At 45.4% G+C, this 19316-nt stretch overlaps 1 protein-coding gene across 1 annotated transcript in view; it reads left to right on the top strand.

Moving 5' to 3' along the window:
* Positions 1–19316, top strand: part of Uvrag (UV radiation resistance associated) — a 256107-nt gene that overhangs the window by 17062 nt on the left and 219729 nt on the right. Inside the window, exons 2-4 of the mRNA XM_051149003.1 lie at positions 4148–4265; positions 15080–15114; positions 18532–18693. Coding sequence (XP_051004960.1) covers positions 4148–4265; positions 15080–15114; positions 18532–18693 — 315 coding nt within the window. The remainder of the gene's footprint in view (positions 1–4147; positions 4266–15079; positions 15115–18531; positions 18694–19316) is intronic.

Raw genomic sequence — 19316 nt, 5'->3', positions numbered from 1 at the left:
ATAAGATTACATACTGTGAAATGAGGGGTGTCATGCGTTATTCCCTAAGGTGCCTAAGCATAGTGTGAAAAAAATAGCAGTGAGTTGGAAGAACTAAGAGGAAGTTGAAGAATTGTAGTGAGCTGGACAGGACTGTCTCCCCAGAGTCCTGTTGCTCAGAGAGAGGCAGAGGGCAAAGAGAAGGGCAGGTTCGAGCCAAGAGGTAGAGATGAGAAAACAAAGGAATGCCAGACGTTTAGAGGTTGGCTCCATCTTTGCTATGGAGAATCCTGTTTTGTAATTGAATAGTGCTCAGTAAATGACTTTATTAAATTAATTCTTGGGGCTGATTTGAAATCAGAGAGAGTTAACATTGAAGGTTTCAGTTGGGAAGCTGTGTAGTTTGCGCCAGAGAAAGCTCTTAGGAGCAAGATCTGTGGAGTGTTCATGGGAGTGAGTGCTATTGGTTAGTCTGTGGCACCGACTCTTGGCACCATTTGCTCAGGGCCTGGAGGCCCAAGCCCTGGTTCCCAAGGCATTCACCTCTCCCAACTTTCCTCGGAAGTCTTTCAGGTGGGATTGGAGGGTGGGAGAAACGGGGTGGGGAAACACTGTAGCACCTATGGGGCGTGTTTGTTCTTTGAAAAGTCTGACTTGATAGCAAGCTTAAGACTACCTGGCTCAGTGACTATCTTTGCCTTCTTCCGAAATTAAAACAAACGAATAGGAATCTAAATTTACGTGAAATAACCTGGGTCTTAGCCCTTCCTTGTAGTGGATGTAAACATGTTTTTGTTTGGATCCCAAGGAACTGAGTCTAAAAAGGTCTGCTTCTCCTGCCCCCATTAACCTCTTTACTCTGCTATCCAGGGTAGACGAGTTGGAAGGGCAGTATAGGAGTTAAAGAACCCCAAATAAGCGGGGCGTGGTGGTGCACACTTGTAATCCCAGCAAGCAGGGAGGCAGAGGCAAGTGGATCTCTGTGAGTTTGAGGCCAGGACAGCCAAGGCTACACAGAGAAACCTTGTCTCAAAAATAAACCAAAACCAAAACCAAAACCACCAAAAACTCCAAATTGGGGCTGGAGAGATGGTTAAGAGCACTGATTGCTCTTCCAGAGGACCTGGGTTCAATTCCCAGCCAACCGCATGGCAGCTCACAACTGTGTGTAACTTCAAGATCCGATACCTCCACACAGACATACATGCAGGCAAAACACTAATACACATAAAATAAAAATAAAAGAATTTATTAAAAAAAAAAAAAAAAGAACCCCAAATAAAGTAGGTTTATACACTTCTCTGCCAGCAAGCATGGTCCTAGACAGAGAATAAGTGCCTGAGCTAAAAAGAAATGAAGCCAGGTGTGCAGCGTGCCGAGAGAGGACATCCAAGACAAGTGTGAAGACGCTTCTAATGCAGATGCCCTGAGGGTACCATCTCCTGACAGCTGCGCCGCAGCCCCAGCAGCACACCACAGCAGCAGGAATCTCTAGCAACCACTGAGCTAAGAATGATATTTACTCTTAAAGAGTCATAAGCAGATTAGAAAAAATATGCAGAGGGACCTCATGTGTCCCAAAAAGCTGAGAAATGTTTACTCTGTGACCCTTTTACATTTGCAGACCCCTAATCTCTGTTATTTAGGGAATATAATTATATTTCTTTCTATGAATAGGCAACAATTTTTCCTTTGAAATTTTATACCCATACTTAGTGACCTTTTAGTGTGATAATATGTTTTCTGTTGTGTGAGTGTATTACCATTTAAGAGTGTTTACTGAAGTTTTGCTTTTTTAACAGTACTGGAAAATTTTAGTAACTGCTAAGGTGTCCTTGCTCCAAGGGAACAGTTTATATTTTTTCTAACACTGGTTTTCTTACTTGTGTCAACCTTGACAGAGACCAAAACAGCTTGTTTAATCAGACAGAGCTCTTTAGTTACCACTCTGGCCCTATTTATTTATTTTAGTTCTGGGAATTAAACCCAGGACTTATGCATGCTAAGCAAGCACTCTGCCACTGAGCTACCTCCCCAGCCCTCTGGACTTATCCTTGAAATGGTTAGATCACAGAAGCTTAAAAAACAATGATGGGTGTATACACTTTATTACAGAAATTCTGGACAGTGTTTTCCATTAGCAGTCATACATTAGATGAAATGTGATTGCTGTCTGCGGGTGATTCTTGTCAGTTTAAATGTGCGCATTTAATGCATCTGCTGTGTGTGGGGGTCACCCACGGCACAACTTTAGAGAGCCTGTTCTCTCCTTTTACCATGTATTGAATTGAGATCATCAGACTTGGTGGCAAGTGTCCTTACCCACTGAGCCATCGCACCACCTTCCAGGTAAGAGTTTTGGATGAAGGGGTTAGTGAAACAGGTAGCAGGAAGTGACTATAATCCAGGGTGTGACAGGAAAGCACATCAGGTTGTTAGTATGAATAAGCCCTTGAGAGGTTCATGAATATATTTGGAGCTTTTCATTCTTAAGGATCAGGGAAACTGACTAGACAATGAGGTCCTTTCTCAAGGAACTGTAATCTAGATGCACGGGGAAAGCATTAGGTTGGTGTGTGCATGGGCAGGGATGTAGGCTCTGTTAGCCGATTGCCTGCATAGCTAACATTGGCGTTCCTCAGAAGAGTGGAGGGCGGGGAGTGTATTCAGTAGTGAGTGCTAGGTGCCTATTAAAAGTTATTCTGTTATTGTGTGTGTGCATGACATGTGTGTGGGCATGTCCAGGTCAGAGGGCACCTTTGTGGAGTTGGTTCTCACTTCCCTTCATGTGAATCCTGGGGATTGAACTCAAGTTGTCAGGCTTGCTCAGCAGGTGCTTTATCCACTGAGCCATCTTGCTGGCCTCTCTTAAGTCTCAAGAGAACTCGCTTTGAGGGGTGATCATGATAATGTCCAGACTGGTTCTCTCTCTCTCTCTCTCTCTCTCTCTCTCTCTCTCTCTCTCTCTCTCTCTCTCTCCTTTGAGAAATTATCTTGAAGTGTAAGTTGATAGTAGATCAAACTGGCCTTGGGCATGTGGTGATCCTGTTTCTTGTCTCCCGAGTGCTGGGTTGTAGTTTAAGTGCCACCGTGCCTGACTCTGCCACTATTGTCTCTCTGCTGTGACATGATTGGGCTGGTGCTTCAGCTTATCTTGTGTGTTTTTGTTGAAGCTTTCTTTACTTTGGAGCCTTTGCATTTCCAGGACGGTGACTCCATGTAACTCAAGCATCCTGGCTAGTGAAATGGAAGGAAGCTCGCCTTGATTAGCAGAGACTGGCTGGCTGCTGGCGAAGGGGCTATTGGCTGGCTGGCTGCTGGCGAAGGGGCTATTGGCTGGCTGGCTGCTGGCGAAGGGGTTATTGGCTGGCTGCTGGTGAAGGGGCCATTGGCTGGCTGGAATAACCAGCGAGTTACTATTTTTAGGCATTTATTTGTGTGTTTGTTTGTCTACGCCTGTAGCCTCTTACAGCTGTACAAATGATCTGGCGTCAAGGCTGGGCTGGCAACGGGGGCGTATATTTATCACAACTATCTGCTGCCTGTGAGGGAAAGTTTCTAATTTAGATCCTGTCCCAGTTTATGTCACTCTTTTGCCAGTGTGCTTTCACAAATATCTCAGGGGCCGAGAAGATGGGTCTGTGGGTGCAGCACTTGCCACACAGCATGAGGGTCTGGGTTTGGGTTCCCTGCAGTCATCCAAAAAGCTAAAGTGCTGGCGAGTCACTGTGGTGGTGTGCTCCATCTCTGGGAAAATAGAGACCGGCAGATCCCCAGAGCTTTCCAACCAACCTGTCAAACTTCAGTGAGCCTGAGGTCCAGGGAGAGACTGGGTCTCAGAAGCTAAGGTGAAGAAGTGATTGAGAAGACAGCATTGATCTGCAGTCTCCACCGCACACAGCCACACATGCACACACACAAGTATACACAAGACAAAACTATTTCCTCTCTGTTTCCATCCCATGCTTGTAACTACTCTAGAGTGAGATGAGGATGTATACTTCCTGTTTGGTGGAGGACATGCTGAGGCTTAAATAAGAGACTGGCCTATGTTGTGGGCACAGTAAAAGGTACCTGGGACAACCTGCCATGCTCCATTGCTTTGAACTGCTGTCTTCCCAACACAGAGGACTAAAGCTCACTGCCTGCTTTTGTGGTTCTGTTCTAGCGGCGTCTTCGGCATCTCCGGAACATTGCTGCTCGGAATATCGTCAATAGGAACGGCCACCAGCTTCTGGATACCTACTTCACTCTTCATCTGTGTGATAATGAAAAGATACATAGAGGTAAGGGACTCTGGGGCTGCGTGGTTAAGGTACATTTGTGCTCTTGTACCATGAGTGGCTTGCAGTGGCCTCCCCTTTTAACGCTTATTTGAAAGTTCAATTATGCTTTCTGAAAACAGATCAAGTAGTGATGTATGTTAGCGACATGGCCAGCGGGCAGCTCTCTGGGGAATAGTCCTACTTTGCATGTTTGTTTCCCTTTTACCAATGTTACTGTTACCATTGCAGGCGCTAGGTAAATTTGTTTTCCCTTTTTGAGCAGTACACTTACTATTCCAGTTGTTAGCATTTAAAACAAATGACGGGTGTTCAATATTTCGTACTAATCTTACATTTCTTTAAAATATTTCCCTTTCTAGTGACCAAGTTTATGGAACTAAGTTTGTATCTTCCCATTTTTAGATTTATGTACATGGGGTCATTTTCAGAAGAATGGCCTGGTTTCTTCATATTGAGTTTTGTAAAAATTAGATTTGTTAATTTTATTTTACATGTGAGCCTGCATGTATGTATATGCACCATATGTGTTTTTGGTGCCCTTGAAGGTCAGAAGAGAGCTTCAGATCCCCTGGAACGAGAATTACAGATGGTTGTAAGCCACCCATGTGGTTTCTGGGAATTGAACCTGGGCCCTCTGCAAGAGCAACAAGTGAGCCATCTCTCCAGACCCCAGGATCGTTTTATATATCACACCATGGATTCTTCTGGAAGTGACAATTTTAAGAGCAGATCAGTGATTTGATGTGAGATCACAATCATTTTTGGGACACACACTGAGTAGGAAGCAGTAGGTGCCATTAGTTGGCTTAGGAGGGACGGTGGGTGCAAGAAGACCAGGCCGCAGTGTGGTCCTGCCATTGGGCTAGGATCAGAACACAGGAGGGCAGTTGCTCGGTCTCAGCCTCTGGCTTCATGCTTTGGGTGAAAGTTTTTTGGAGATTGAATGAATGAAAGAAAGAAAGAAAGAAAGAGGGAAAGGATATGACTGTCCCTCAGATGGAGGCGAAGGTTTTAGATAAGGGGACTGCACAGCCAGAGGCAGGAACATCAGGGAGAGTCCAGAATGGACATGACCCTGAGCCATGTGAGGAGAGGGAGGAGGGGAAAGCCAGATCAAGAGGCAGGAGGGTACAAGGTAGACAAAAAAGGACAGGGAACCAAAATGGCTGTGTTATATAGGGAAGGGAGCTGTAGGGAGGGAAAACCCAGCCCAATAAGTAGGCTGGAGAAGTTTAGGGTAGGGGGTGGCATATGCCAGCCAGCAGGGCCCTGTGACATACTGCAGGATGCAGGGAGAACCTGGCAGCCAGCATCCACTTTGATATGTTAATAAGGCACCTTAGCAGTTTGTCCCTGGTTTGAGACCTGACAGAGAGAGCCATATCATAAAGTCGGTACGATGGGTTTTTATGCCGGTCAACAGAGAAAAGGTGGTAGTGCTTGGTAAGACGCCTTTAATAGATGAGGTGCAAACAGAAGGCAACGAGTGCCTTAATAAGAGGTAGTGGAGTCTTATTTTGAAAAATGTTTGTTTGAAATAGGGTTTCACTTATGTAGCTCTGGCTGTCCCAGAATTCACTCTGTAGACCAGGCTGGCCTCGAACTCACAGAGATCTAACTGCCTCTGCCTCCCAAGTGCTGGGATTAAAAAAGAAGTTACAATGCCTCTTTTGTAGTGCTATGATGAAACCCAGAGTTTCAAATATGCTGCAGGTGCTCTTTTTCTGTACTGCATATCCAGCCCTACAGCTCATGTGAGTTCTTTAAAAGATTCAGTCAAAAGTGGAGGTGTTGCTGGGCATGATGGCGCACTCCTTTAATCCCAGCACTGGGGAGGCAGAGGCAGGCGGATCACTGTGAGTTCAAGGCCAGCCTGGTCTACAAAGCGAGTCTAGGACAGCCAAGGCTAACACAGAGAGACTCTATCTCAAAAAACCAAAACAACAACAACAACAGAAGAGTGGAGGTGTTAATCCACGGTGGAGCAGTCACCACCAAGGGCCTACCTGGCTTCCATTACGGCACTGAAAAGAAATCTAAAAAGTATGTAGAGCTGGACACGATGACGTGCCCCTGTGAGCACAGCATTCATGAGGCTTCTAGCAGCAAGATTGCTGTGAGTTGGAGGCCAGCCTCGGCCACATAGTGAGTTCCAGGTCATCCTGAAATACAGTGTGAGACCCTGTCTCAAAAATCTCTCCCCCACCAAAAATATATGTAGGGGGTGGCTCAAGGGTAGAGTACTTACCTAGCCTTCCCAAGGCCTTGATGTGATCTCCAGCACCACCACAACACACACACACACACACACACACACACGCATGCACGTATGCACACACCACATACACATACACTCATAGACACATACGTACACCACACACACACCACTCACACACTCACATACACACACCATATACACACACACATACCATACTCACTACGCACACCATACACACACACACCACATACTGGATACTGGCACACATACATACTCATGCGTACCACCCCCCCCCCCATATACACACACATACAGTATACACACACACTCACGTGTCAGTCCAGAACCTGGGTTCTACTTCTTCCTCTTAGAGTGTCCAGGTACCAGAGCATGCAGGCGCTGGACCCAAAGGAATGAAGCTTAGCTGGGTGGGTGGGTTCGTAAGATCCCAGTCTGGCGGTGAGTGTCTGGAGGGAGAAAGCCTCTCCGCTATAGCTTCTTTCAGTGACACAGCTCTTTTAGGGGCACAGCTCTTCCAGCGATACAGCTCTCTTTAGTGTGGGGAATAAGCACCATGTAAACCTTGGGCAAGTGGGTAGGGGTTTTTGGGACGAGTGCACATCATTGACTGGGGCTGAGGTGCTGGGAAAGCTTCATTTGCATGGAGAGGAATTCCAGGTGTTAGGCTACATGACCACCTCAAGAATGGCCAAGGTAGGGGTTACAAAACTATGCATGCAGGCACAGAACAGGGAGGGAACCATGCTTATTACCCTGCAGGTCTCAAGGTTGAGATTTTTGGGGTCTGGACATGTCTTGACTTCATTCTAGCTCCAGGCTGATTTCCTCGATCACACAGTCCATGTGCCCCTCCCCCCACACTCACACATGCATACATACATACACACATAACACACACACACACACACACACACACACAGAGTGTAGGGTCTCTCTTCTAGTAAATCGTGTATTACAGTAATTTTCAAGGATGATAAAAAGCATTCTGTTGTAATTTTGTTTCATTCTTCTTTGTTTTCAGGTAGGTCTCAGTTGTGTAGCCACTGCTGACCTGGTGCTCACTATATTGTCCAGGTCAATCCTCCTGCCTCAGCCTCCCGAGTGCTGGAGTCACAGGTGTGCAGCACGGCACCCAGCCTTTATTCTTGTTTTTTGTCCTAACCATTGCATATTTTAGCACCTATTAATCTGAGTGATTACTGTTGTCTTGACAAATACCATAGACCTCGGGGCTTAACATACTTAACCCGGTGAACTTGGAGTGCTAGACAGGGTCTCTCTATGAGGTACTGAGCCCAGCACTGACTCGGTACTGACTGTGCTTCCTTGGTCTTGATGCCACTCTCCTCAATACGTGGTCGCTGGTAGGCAAGAAAAAAAGATTGGTTCAGGGAGATTGAAGTAGAAATGGTCTCTCTCCTTAATGTTACACTCTTCTGAGTCTACCAGGAATCAGTTGAACTTGAATTTTCAGATGAAGAGGCAAGCGGAGAGTGCAGTCTCCCCATGTACCCAGAAGGCAAAGTGCAGCAGCTGCTCCCTGGCTTACGGGAAGCATCTTTGTTGACCTTTACGACCTGTAGCTCATGCTTGATGTCTGATTATATTACTGTTCTTGATGACTGCTTTGGAGCATTTTAACTTTGTGTGTGTACTACGAGGGGTTAAACAGAGTGCTTGGCTCATGATATGTGAGCACTGTGCCACTGAGGCACGTTCCAGCCCCCTCTTCACTATTTTAAGACAGGGTCTTTCATAGACTAGCCTTGAACTTGCTTTGTGGCCTAGGCAGGCCTTGAACTTTGATTCTTCTGCTTTAGTCTGTGCCACCAGGCCCAGTTGAATATTTTTAATTTTTCTGACACAGGGTTTCTCTATAGGGCTCTGGCTGTCCTAGAACTTGATCTATAGACCAGTCAGGCCTTGAACTTAGAGATTAGTCTGCCTGTGCATCCCAAGTGCTGGTATGTGTCACCACAAGGGCAAGTATTTTATTTTATTTTCATTGTTTTGTTTAAAAAAACAAACAAACAAACAAACAGGTGTTCTCTTTGTACAGCCTTGGCTGTCCTGGACTCACTCTGTAGAACAGGCTGGCCTCCAACTCACAGAGATTCACCTGCCTCTGCCTCCTGAGTGTTGGGATTAAAGGCATGTACCACTATGCCCAGCTTACTTTTAATTTTTGATGAGTGTCTATATAATTGATCCTTGGTCACCTTAAAAAAAGAAAGATTAATTTTTTTATTTTATTTTCCTGTGTGTGTGTTTTTGCCTGCATGTCTGTCTGTGACCACATGTGCTCCTGGTACCCTTGGAAGCCAGACGAAGGCGTTAGACACCTTAGAGTGGAATTACAGGTGTTTGTGAGCCACCATGTGGGTTCCAGGAACCAAAGGCAGGTCCTCTGCATGAGCTGCAAGCGCTCTTAACTGCCCAGCCATCTTTCCAGCCCCAGGCCTTGATGATCTTAATAAAACCTCTGTGCTCTTGCTCTAGAGTCAACCATGATAGCAGCCATTAATGTACTTAGCATAAGGAATGGTGTAAGCTCAGGACCCCAAGACTAAGTTCTCAGCACAAAGGAGAGTTATTTTCCCCAGAGGGACATAGGGCAGGGAATAGGAGACAGAGAGGAAGCAGAGGACTGCGGAGAAGGGGAAGGGAACAAGGGACAGGGGAAGGAGCATTTGCTCAGTAGTGTGTGTGTGTGGGACAGGACAGGATGGGTCGCCATAGGGCCACAAAGGTCCTCTGCATAGAAAGAAGACAGACAAGGTGCATAGGAAAGTGGCAGTTTGTACAGGTAACAGGGAAACCTGTGATAGGATGAGGGGTTTAATTTTGTTTGGGCATGTTAATTAGGTGAGCAAAGTGGGCTTTGATTGCTGGACTTCATTACTTTGATAGCTGGAACTTGGTAGTCAGCTTCAGGAGGAGGAAGTGGCCAAATAAGGGAGTAGACCTTGGTGGCTAGCATTAGGAATGTAATCTAATGGTTTTTAGCAAGGCAGAGGGAATGGGGGAGAAGGGCAGGGCCTGCCAGAGCCATGCTTGCCATGCTCAAGCTGGCCAGGGTCCTTTCAGGGAGTGTAATCTGGGAGCTTGGAAAATGGTGGCCATTATTATTGGAACTGCAGTGTTAACTATACTGGTTCTAAAAAGCAAGTGACTGTGATGTAAAGATGGAAACAGTAACTGTGTTTACCCCTTTGTTCTTTCTGGCTTCAGTTACCTTCTTTTTTTGTTTTGTTTTGTTTTTTGTTTTTTGTTTTTGTTTGTTTGTTTGTTTGAGACAGCTCTGGCTGGCTTAGAATTTACTGCATTGACCAGGCTGCTCCAGCACTCACAGAGATCTGCCTACTTCTGCTTCCCAGGAGCTGGAAGTAAAGGTGTGTGCTACCACACTTGGCCTGGTGACTACAGATGGCCTTTTGAAAGCTCTTAGATTTGTTGAGGTTACCAATGAAAAGGCCATTAATACAAATAGGGGATAGCAGTGCCAGGGCACGAGTGTGCCCACGGTCTGTACCAGTAGGGCCATCGCTTCTTCAGAAAGCTCTTAGGGCCTTCCTTATTTGCTTTTGTGAGTGCTAGTTAATTCATCATTAAAATGCGATGACTGAAGACTTGTGAAGCTTCTTTCTGCTTCAGCCAGCCGTGGTGGAATGAAACATATCTGAGCTTTCTGGGCGATTGTAACTCATTGTGAGAACAGGGAGCCTTTCTAGTAATCCTGGCTAGTGGTACAGAATCTGGCTGGGTCTGTCGTGGCAGTCACCAGCATTTCCTGGTCCGTATGTGGCCTTCGGCGCAGAATAAGCACAGAAAGGGCCAGTTGGCTTTTCTTCCTAAGCTACCTTACTACCTATTTCATCTCCTAGTTTTACAAGAGATTTTTTTTTTTTTGGAAGATTATCAGAAATGCTAGCTTCTCAGTTACTCTTTTTATCTCATCTGAATTCATATAGACCCTTAGAAGATACGGGGGCATGTTTTGGCGTCTTTTTAGTTTTCATAGAAGATTCTCTACATTTCAGGTAGTTTACAGCAAATAGTGTTTGATACATGTTTGGAACAAGGCCTGTGTTGGAGAATGGAGAATCAGTAATAATCCTGGTTCCCTTTAAACTTGGAAGTCTAAAATATATAGTTTTACCTTATTTCTGAGATGAGATCTCACACCGTAGCACAGGCTGGCCTAGAACTTACTGTGTAGCCCAAGTTTGCCTAAAATTCATGGTAACCCTCCTGTCTTGGTCTGAATTTGATTACAGCTATGAACCACCATATCCAGCCACAGAGGTTTTTGTTTTGTTTTGTCTTTTGTCTTTTAAGATTTATTCTTTTAAAATTGTGTATGTGTGTGTGTCTGACTGGGGATGTGTGCATGGGAGTGCAGGGGTCTGGGAGGCTAGCCAAGGCTGTAGGATCTCCTGGAGCTGGATCACAGGATGCTACAAGTAACCTGAGTGGTGCTAGAAGCAGAACTCAGCTCCTGTGAGAGCCCTGCTTTCTCTGAGCACTGAGCCACATCTCCAGCCTTTCTAGTTTGTTTTAGCCATAGTCAAGTTCTCACCTGGGAGGTGCTAAGTGCCCGTCCTCTTCTGGAATACACTTAGCATGAATACATCAGGGGCAGAGCCGTGCAGTCCTGTGACCTCACCCAAGTCCCATCCTCTGATGTCATATCCTCTATTGAGTGGCCTACTCTTGTCCCTTTGGAGTCAGTAGGTGACTTAAACTTGGTGTGTTGAAGACCAAGCCTCTGGGGTGCCAGCTCACTGACCTTGGGTTTCTGTCATCCCAGTTACCTTCTTTCACTTAGTTCTCATACCCAGCCTTTCAGCTGATATTCTGGTGACTTCTTTGTACCTTTGTGCCACTATCGTCCTCGCCTGCACGGCAGAAGGGCTCCCCTGACAGGTTTGCCCAGCCCTCCCTCCCAGCCTGTTTTCAACCCAGACTCCTTGTAAATGAATGATCATCTTATTGTCTCATGGTTTCTTAGCTCATTCCAAGTAAGGCCAAGCTCCTTCTGTCTTCTTCCAGCCACCCAGAGCTCACTTCCTGCTGCGCTTGAGCATTCTGTGGTGATGGAGTATAGAAATGCTCCCAGGAGGTCTAGTCTTCCTTCTGCTTTCTCTCTTTGAGCCACACTGACAGTCTTGACTCTCTCCATTTCTCCCATGTAACTAACACTTTGCACTTGTCTGCACTTTGGCCCGAACACCTTCCTCCAGGTACCTCCCTGGCAAGCCCGTCCACATTCCTGCTGACCTTTGCTCACAAGCTCCTCAGCCACTCTTGGGGATTTCTCACTAACCCTTTATAGGGTTTCACTATTCCATTTGCTGGGCTTTGTGTTGTTTTGTTTTGTTTTTTGCTTAATTCTTCCCCATAGTTATTTAAGATCACCTGGCATTGGCATGTTTAGTTAATGTCTCTTTTCTTCCTGTGGAAGTAAGCTCCACAGGGACAGACATTTTTAAGTCATATTAATTGCTTTGTCTCCAATAACCAGAGAGTTCTGGGTACATCTTCTCTCTTCTCCCTCTCCCTCTCTCCCTCTTTCTTTTCTTTCTTTCCTTCCTCCTTCCTTTTTCTTTCTTTCTTTCTCTTTTCTTCCCTCCCTTTCTTTCTTTCTTTCTTTCTTTCTTTCTTTCTTTCTTTCTTTCTTTCTTTCTTTCTTTCTTTCTTCAATGGCCCTGTGTTATAGTCCCAGACTCACTTTGTAATGCAGTCTGTGGTTCAAAACAGAAATGAAGGTTTAAATTAGAATCACCTTTCACCTATGTCCCATCAACCTGTTTCCCATTCTGCCCTGGTAACCGCTGTTATCTGTTTCCTGTTTTGTCTTTCCTGAACTATTTGCACAAATAGGAGAAAGATAAGATGTCCTTACTCCATTCCCAGCAGTTTCCTCGCACAGATACCATGTGTGCGCTTAGCAGTTTTCACTTTGCCTTGAGCAGCTGCTCTAGAGTGTCTTTGGTTAGCCCTGTGGTGGCCATTTAGGTTGTTGCTTCTCTTGTTGCATTGACTAGTTTTACAAGTGCATTGTTTTGGGTTAGTCAGCCTTTAGGGTAAATCTAGAAAGTGTCATTCCTGGGACATAGAAGGTGTGTTCTGTTTTGGAAGGTATTGCAAAATTCTACTCAGTGGGAATTGTTTTATGTGTGTCTTTTCTGCTACAGCCTTATTAATAAAATAGACTATGTGAGCTATTGAGTCTCTGCCAATCTGATAGGTGAAAATAGCTCTGCAGTTTAGGTTAAGTTTGTTTTTCTCCTGTTATGAGTAAGGCTGAGGCACTCATAAAACATTTACTGAGTGAAAGAATGCCGCATGACTGCCAGCATGTACCATTGGCACCATGCCCTGCAGTCTCGTCATAGACCCTATTTGTTCTTAGGTCTCACAATTTTGTTTCCCGTGGTTGGTTCTCTAGAGCCACGCACTGTACATATTTAAAAGATCATTTATTTCTAGTATTATTTGAAAGATGCTAAAATTCATAGCAGTTTCAGGATGTCCCTTTTTAAAAACAGAATTTTCTTATTTCAAACAGTTATTCATTAAACAAAACAAAACAAAAACAAAAACAAAACAAAAAAACCAACCACCATTCAGGCTAGTGAATGTAAGTGACCCAAATCTGAAACCCAAGAATGGTTAGCTTAGTTAGAAAAACTGGATCCTGCTGTAAATCCTCTCTCAGAACTTGTTCTTTCATTTAATGCACTGTGAACAGTTCTCAAAACACAGAATAAAAATGACATTTTGTTTGGAAGATGAGGATAAGGTAACAGCAGTAGCATGTCTGCTAAGAAATGCCTTAACACAGAGTTTGCTGGAAGAGGTTTACTTTTCTGTCTCTCGAAGGCTCCAAACGTGGGCTGGCCACCTGGGCATGTGATTGTTCATTCATAACAACAAAATGTGTTGAGTGTCTACTCCTGTGCCAGGGACAGTTCTGAGCAACGAGGAGATGGTGGTTGTAGGATATGGGCTTGCAGTTGTAAGTAGAATGTGCAGGCATCCTTTTTTTTTTTTTTTTGAGACAGGTTTTCTCTGTGTAACAACTCTAGACTTGCTTTGTGGACCAGGCTGGTCTTGAACTCACAGAGATCCACCTGCCTCTGCCTTCCGAGTGTTAGGATTAAAGGCATGTGCCACCATGCTTATCTAGGCGTACATTTCAATAGTAGAAAAAAAAATTTTTGTCCACATGTCGCCTCAGATCATCCAGGTACCCATGGTGTGTACATCATACTTGGGAAATACTGCCTATAGTAGTAGGGGAGCCCAGGAGTCCTTTAGACTCTGCCGTGACAGTGGCATGGAGGTCACCTGGGCTAGGTGTCTGTGGGACACTGAAGGGTCCTTGGGAATGTCTGTCAGAGCCTCCAGCTCGGTCTTGCTTTTGAGTTTTGTAACATTTACTGATATGGATGAAGGGTTGTGAAATCGTGGCCCTTAATGCCTACAGAAGAACTTCAATTACCTGACTTTTCTAAGTTGAAAATGGGCCTGAAGAAATTGAAGAGATGGAGTGTTGGCAACAAGTAGAAGCAAAGCTTCAGTCATTTGGTTTCTAGACCAGAATTCACTCTACACAACTATTAGGGAACGTTTGAAGAAGAGGTGCTTGAAGAAGAGCAAAGAGAATCAGTCATAAAGAGTGGAAATGGGTGGCTGGGGAGATGGCTCCACAGATGAGAACTGGAGTTTGACTCCCTAGGACCTGCATCCTGGATGCTGGGTGAGCGTGTGGTGGTCCACCTGCATCCTGGATGCTGGGTGAGTGTGTGGTGGTCCACCTGCATCCTGGATGCTGGGTGAGTGTGGCAGTCTACCTGCATCCTGGATGCTGAGTGAGTGTGACAGTCTACCTGCATAGCTTCAGAAGGCAGAGAGGGATCCCCAGAGCAGACTGGCCAGCCAAACCAGCTGTATTGAAGAGCTCTGGGTTTGATTAAGACATCCTGCCTTGAAGAGAATAGTGGAAGACTCCTGACCTCAATCATAGGCCCCACAGGACCACACACGTGTGCATGCTCAGTATGTACTCATGAAAGAAATGAGTGGAAATGGGAAAAGAGGAAGAAAGTTTCAATTTTTAAAAAATGATTTATTTATTTTATTTATTGCATATGAGTGCTTTATTTGCAGAAGAGGGTATCAGATCACATTTATAGATGGTTGTGAGCCACCATGTGGTTGCTGGGAATTGAACTCAAGACCTCTGGAAGAGCAGGTGGCACTCTTAACCACTGAGCCATCTCTCCAGCCCCACCGAAAGTTTCAATTTTTAAGGGCTCAAATTAGAATGTACTGCAGAAGACAGGTAACAATTATGAAATTCAATCTGAAAAATTTGTAATCTGCTTCACTGGTATTTTTCCCCTTTAAGAGACTTTTACTTAATGTTTGCTTTTATAATTTTTCACTGATAAAGATAGCAGAGGGATCAGGTCTCTCGAAAGCATCTTGTATGCTTTACTAGAACTTTAAGGTTTTGCAGGGTTTAATGACCTTTCAGATCACTTACTGTCCTTTTTTTCTTTTCCAGAATTTTATAGAAGTGAAGTGATTAAGAATTCCTTGGTAAGTTTTTTTTCTGACAGGTACATGTGACACATCCTATAACTCCTGTTTCAGAAAACGTGAGTGGATTGACTTGAGGTCTGGTTCTTGTGTTACAGTGCATGGACACATGTGCTCAGTTGTTCAGTTATTACTGAATTTTTTTAAATTGCTGTTGAAAATGTTAATGTGTCAAATTGGCATCGTTCCAATTTATAAAGAGCTGACTAATTTTGATTCTGTATTTATTTGGGCAAAATTTGTAAGAGTAGTTTGTGCAGGGCCTTTGTATACAGGACCCATTTCTTGGTGAGTATGCCTTTGCTCAGTTAGAGAGCTGACATGTCTGGCTGGCCATGGGCACATGCCTGTAACCCCAGGGTTAGGGGGGAAGAGACAGGAGGATTGTGAGTTATAAGAGTAGCCTCAGCTACACAGTGAGACCCTGTCACCCAAAAACAAACTACTAAGTTATCCCACTGTTTTTCCATTTAGAAAAGTTTCTTTTAAAATTGTGTGTGTGTGTGTGTGTGTGTGTGTGTGTGTGTGTGTGAGTGTATGTGAGTATGCACAGTAGTCTTGTTAATTGTTACCTGTTCTTGAGTTTTGTATGAATGAAAAATGTAGAGAGCGCCCTATGTCCATTGTCAACTTGGTTGTCATGATCAGTCGGCCATGTGCTTGACTTGTCTGTGTGTGTTCTACTGAGTGAATCTAATAGGTTTTCCATTTTCCCCCATGATGAGCACATTTGGCTTCTAGTCTGAGCCAGCGTGTGTTGTGCTGCTGTGAATCTCCTCCTGGTGTCTCTACTGGAGCACGCATCACGCATGCCTCTCTCTGCGGTCTGACAGGAGCCTTGCTGAGGCTCCAGGTTACTAAGAGGGGAAAACAGTGGCAGAAACACCCCAGCCTTAGCAAGGGTTTGTCAGTAGAGCCTAGTAAGTAGGAGGCAAGCATGGAGGGCTCCCTGAGGGAGAAAAGCTTGCACTGTGATCTAGTGCTCAGAGAAATGTTAACCAGTAAAAGAGCAGCTTGGGGGAATCCAGGAAAGCTTTGCCCAGTGGCCTGAGCTTCCTCACTCAAAGCTCAAGTTGGTCAAACCAGGAGACCCCCTTATTTTGCCTGTTACATGTTCCATCCTCATATGTGCTGTTGTCTGTGTGGTTAAACCAAGTGCAACGCTCAGAGTAAGTGGCCCACATCACAGTCAGCTGATTGCTGGTGTCAGGTGGTGAAGGAGATGTAGACTGAGTGGAGCAGAGGGAAGCTCAGGAGCAGAGGGGAGGAGAGGGGAGCAGAGGGGAGCTCAGGAGCAGAGGGGAGCCTCCTCTCAGGCTCCAGAGTTGGCCCAGAATTCTCCTGCAGGTTCTTAAGTTGTAGATGGGCGGAGGCATCTGGTGGGGTCCGGTTCCTTCCTGGCCGATCTGTGAAGGCTGCTTTAATCTTGTGCTAGTTTAACATTTGCTGTCATGTCCATTAGCTTAATTGTGTCTTGTTTGTATTTTACCAACCCCCTGGCAGGGGCTACTGGCTTAAGGTATTTGAACACTAAGTCTGAGCAATCACTGGCTGACCACTGAGCCTTACAAGAGGTAATCTCTAAAAATGTGGTTATGATGAGCATCAATCAGCCCAGACCACAGGCTGTGAGTGGCAGGGAGGGCCATTTAACTTCCTCTGTCTTGGGGAGCAGCCGTGCAGTAGAAGTGCATAGTTAGGCTACCCTGCTAAATCCCACAATCCATTCTGTCTCGGGCTCTTCAGTTGTAAAAACTGAAACACTGTCACATGGCAAGATGTCACGAGGCTTAAGCAGGGTGATGGTGGGCAGTTCTAGTGAGGGCGGTAGGGAAGCCAGGTGATGATGCCTGAAAGGGCTTGGCCATGTCACCCAGCTGCGTAGGCCCGCAAGCCTTCTTTTGCTTCCCTGAGTCTCTCCAGTTGGGGCAGTTGCTCTTTGCTCCCTGCTCTCACTTGCGGCCTCACATCTCTAAGCCCTGGTAATATCATCTTCCCTTTGCCTGGAGTTCCTGACTTTACTCTGCTGCCATTCTGTTTGTTCTCTTAAAGTCAAGCTCCCGCACGCAGTCTCCCATGTCTTCCCTGCCTGGTGGCATTGATTGTTTCTTCCATGCTGCTGTGTAACCTTTAGCATAATTCTGTCACTGAACTTTCCACTGTTCCAGAGTAATTATTTTTGTCTATATGGTACTGGGGAGGAAACCCGGGGCCTTGCACTTGCCAGGCAGTCACTCTGCTCTTGGGCTACATCTCCAGTGATAGAGTTGTTTAAAATGGAGAGGTAAGTTGGAGGTCCTTTGGGGGCATTGTTTATATGCTACTGCCCACCTTTTGTTTGTTGAATTTGTCCTTGGATGGCATGTGGTTTGATCACCCACACCTCTCCTCCAATTCCTTTCCTTTCCCTGAAGAAAACCCAACAGCTATCCATTGCCAGCCGTCCAACTCCTCAGCTGGGGGTGGAACTTAATGAGTCGTGTGTCCCCATCCGTCTTGTGAAGTCTTGTGTGTGCTGTCACAGCCGCTGTGAGTGCTTGTGTGCAATGGCCCCAACACGCTTGGTAAATACTGTTCGACTGCAGATGTCCAAAACCCTCTGCACCCCTTCTTCCTTGATAATTCCTGAGCCTTGGAGGTGGGGTTGTTGTATGGCTGTCCCAGCTACAGCTGAATACCACACGTGTTCTTGCTCTCTGCATGGTGGCCAGTACTGTGTGTGTATTAATCTGTGTGCTGGCTTGTCATAGCCATTTATGTGTTGGATAAAAGAGTGTTGGGGAAGCCGTGTCACAGAGAGTGAGAGTAAGTGCTTCTGTGAGGAGATTAATCCCCAGGCCTCATCTTCACCCCATTTCTGTTAATTGGACAGTCTTATCTGTTTATAATACCTTTTGTCTTAAAAAAGAAAGTATTTGTTTTGCAAATGTCAGGGAGCAGGGGTCTGAGCGTGCCCGATGCCCGTGGGCAGTCGGAAGACAGCTTGCAGGGATTGCTTCTTGTCTTCCACCATATGCGTTCTGGGCATTGAACTCAGGTTGTCAGGCTTGGTGGCAAATGCTCTCACCCACTGAGCCGTCCTGCCAGCTTCCAGCCTTTATTTTTCATTTAGTTTTTAAGTATGTGGGTGTTTTGTCTGCCTGTATGTCTGCGCACCATTTATGCGCCTGCTGCTTGCAGAGGCCAGAAGAGGGCATCGGGTCTCCTGGAACTGGAGTTACAGGTAGTTGTGAGAGGCCTTGTTGCTGGGACTCAAACTTGAGTCCTCCAGAAGAGCAGCCAGCACTCTTAACCCAGCAGCCCCTCCTTGGTTGTGTTTTTTGTGTTTTGTTTTGAACAAAATGATGTAGCATCTAGTGAGAATTCTTGAGACGAAGCTAGAATCTTCCTAAAGTATGTTTTAATGTCCATCAACAGAATCCAACGTGGAGGAGTCTTGACTTTGGGATAATGCCGGACCGCCTGGATACATCTGTGTCCTGCTTCGTGGTGAAGATTTGGGGTGGAAAGGAAGATGCCTATCAGCTGCTGATAGAGTGGAAAGTCTACTTGGATGGGCTGAAGTACTTGGGTCAACAGGTAATTCTCAGAGTGACCTTCCAAAGGGCTGTCCTCTACAAATTAACCTGTGGAACTTTTCTGTTGATTCTTCTCTTTACATTTTTAGTTGTACTAGATGCTAACATAAAGGGGGAAAATGTAAAAAAATTAAATTAGTGCAAGAGAAAAAAAGATAACTTCCCAGGCATGGTGACACATGCCTATAGTCACAGCACTCAGAAGGAGTAGGCAGGAGGATTGCCTTAGGTCCTGGTCCACACAGAGAGTTCTGGGCTAGCCAGAGCCTTGTAACAGAACCAAGGCAGCAACAGATAAGGCTTGTGATGCTGTGTTTACTTACATTGTTACATTTGAGTTTTAAAAAACCCCTTAGCTCACAGTGCAATCCTAGCACAGGGAGGCTGAGATAGGATCTCTGTAAGTGTGAGACCAGTCTGGTAGACACTGAGTTTCAGGCCATCCTGTCTCAGGTAATAGAAACAAACACAAAGGACCTTTAACTGGAGAAACTCAGGCAGAAACACCCTAAGTGTGAGTGTGTATTTGTGTATGCTTTCTGTGCATGTGTCTGTGTGCATGTGTATGTGACTTGATATGTTTTCCGTACTCACTGTTTGGCCTTGTTGGATATTTTCCCTTCG

This window comes from Acomys russatus, chromosome 7, assembly GCF_903995435.1.
Source record: "Acomys russatus chromosome 7, mAcoRus1.1, whole genome shotgun sequence".
NCBI classification, from domain to species: Eukaryota; Metazoa; Chordata; class Mammalia; order Rodentia; family Muridae; genus Acomys; species Acomys russatus.
Note: the sequence above shows the minus strand (reverse complement) of the source record. Positions and strands in the feature narration are given on the sequence as shown.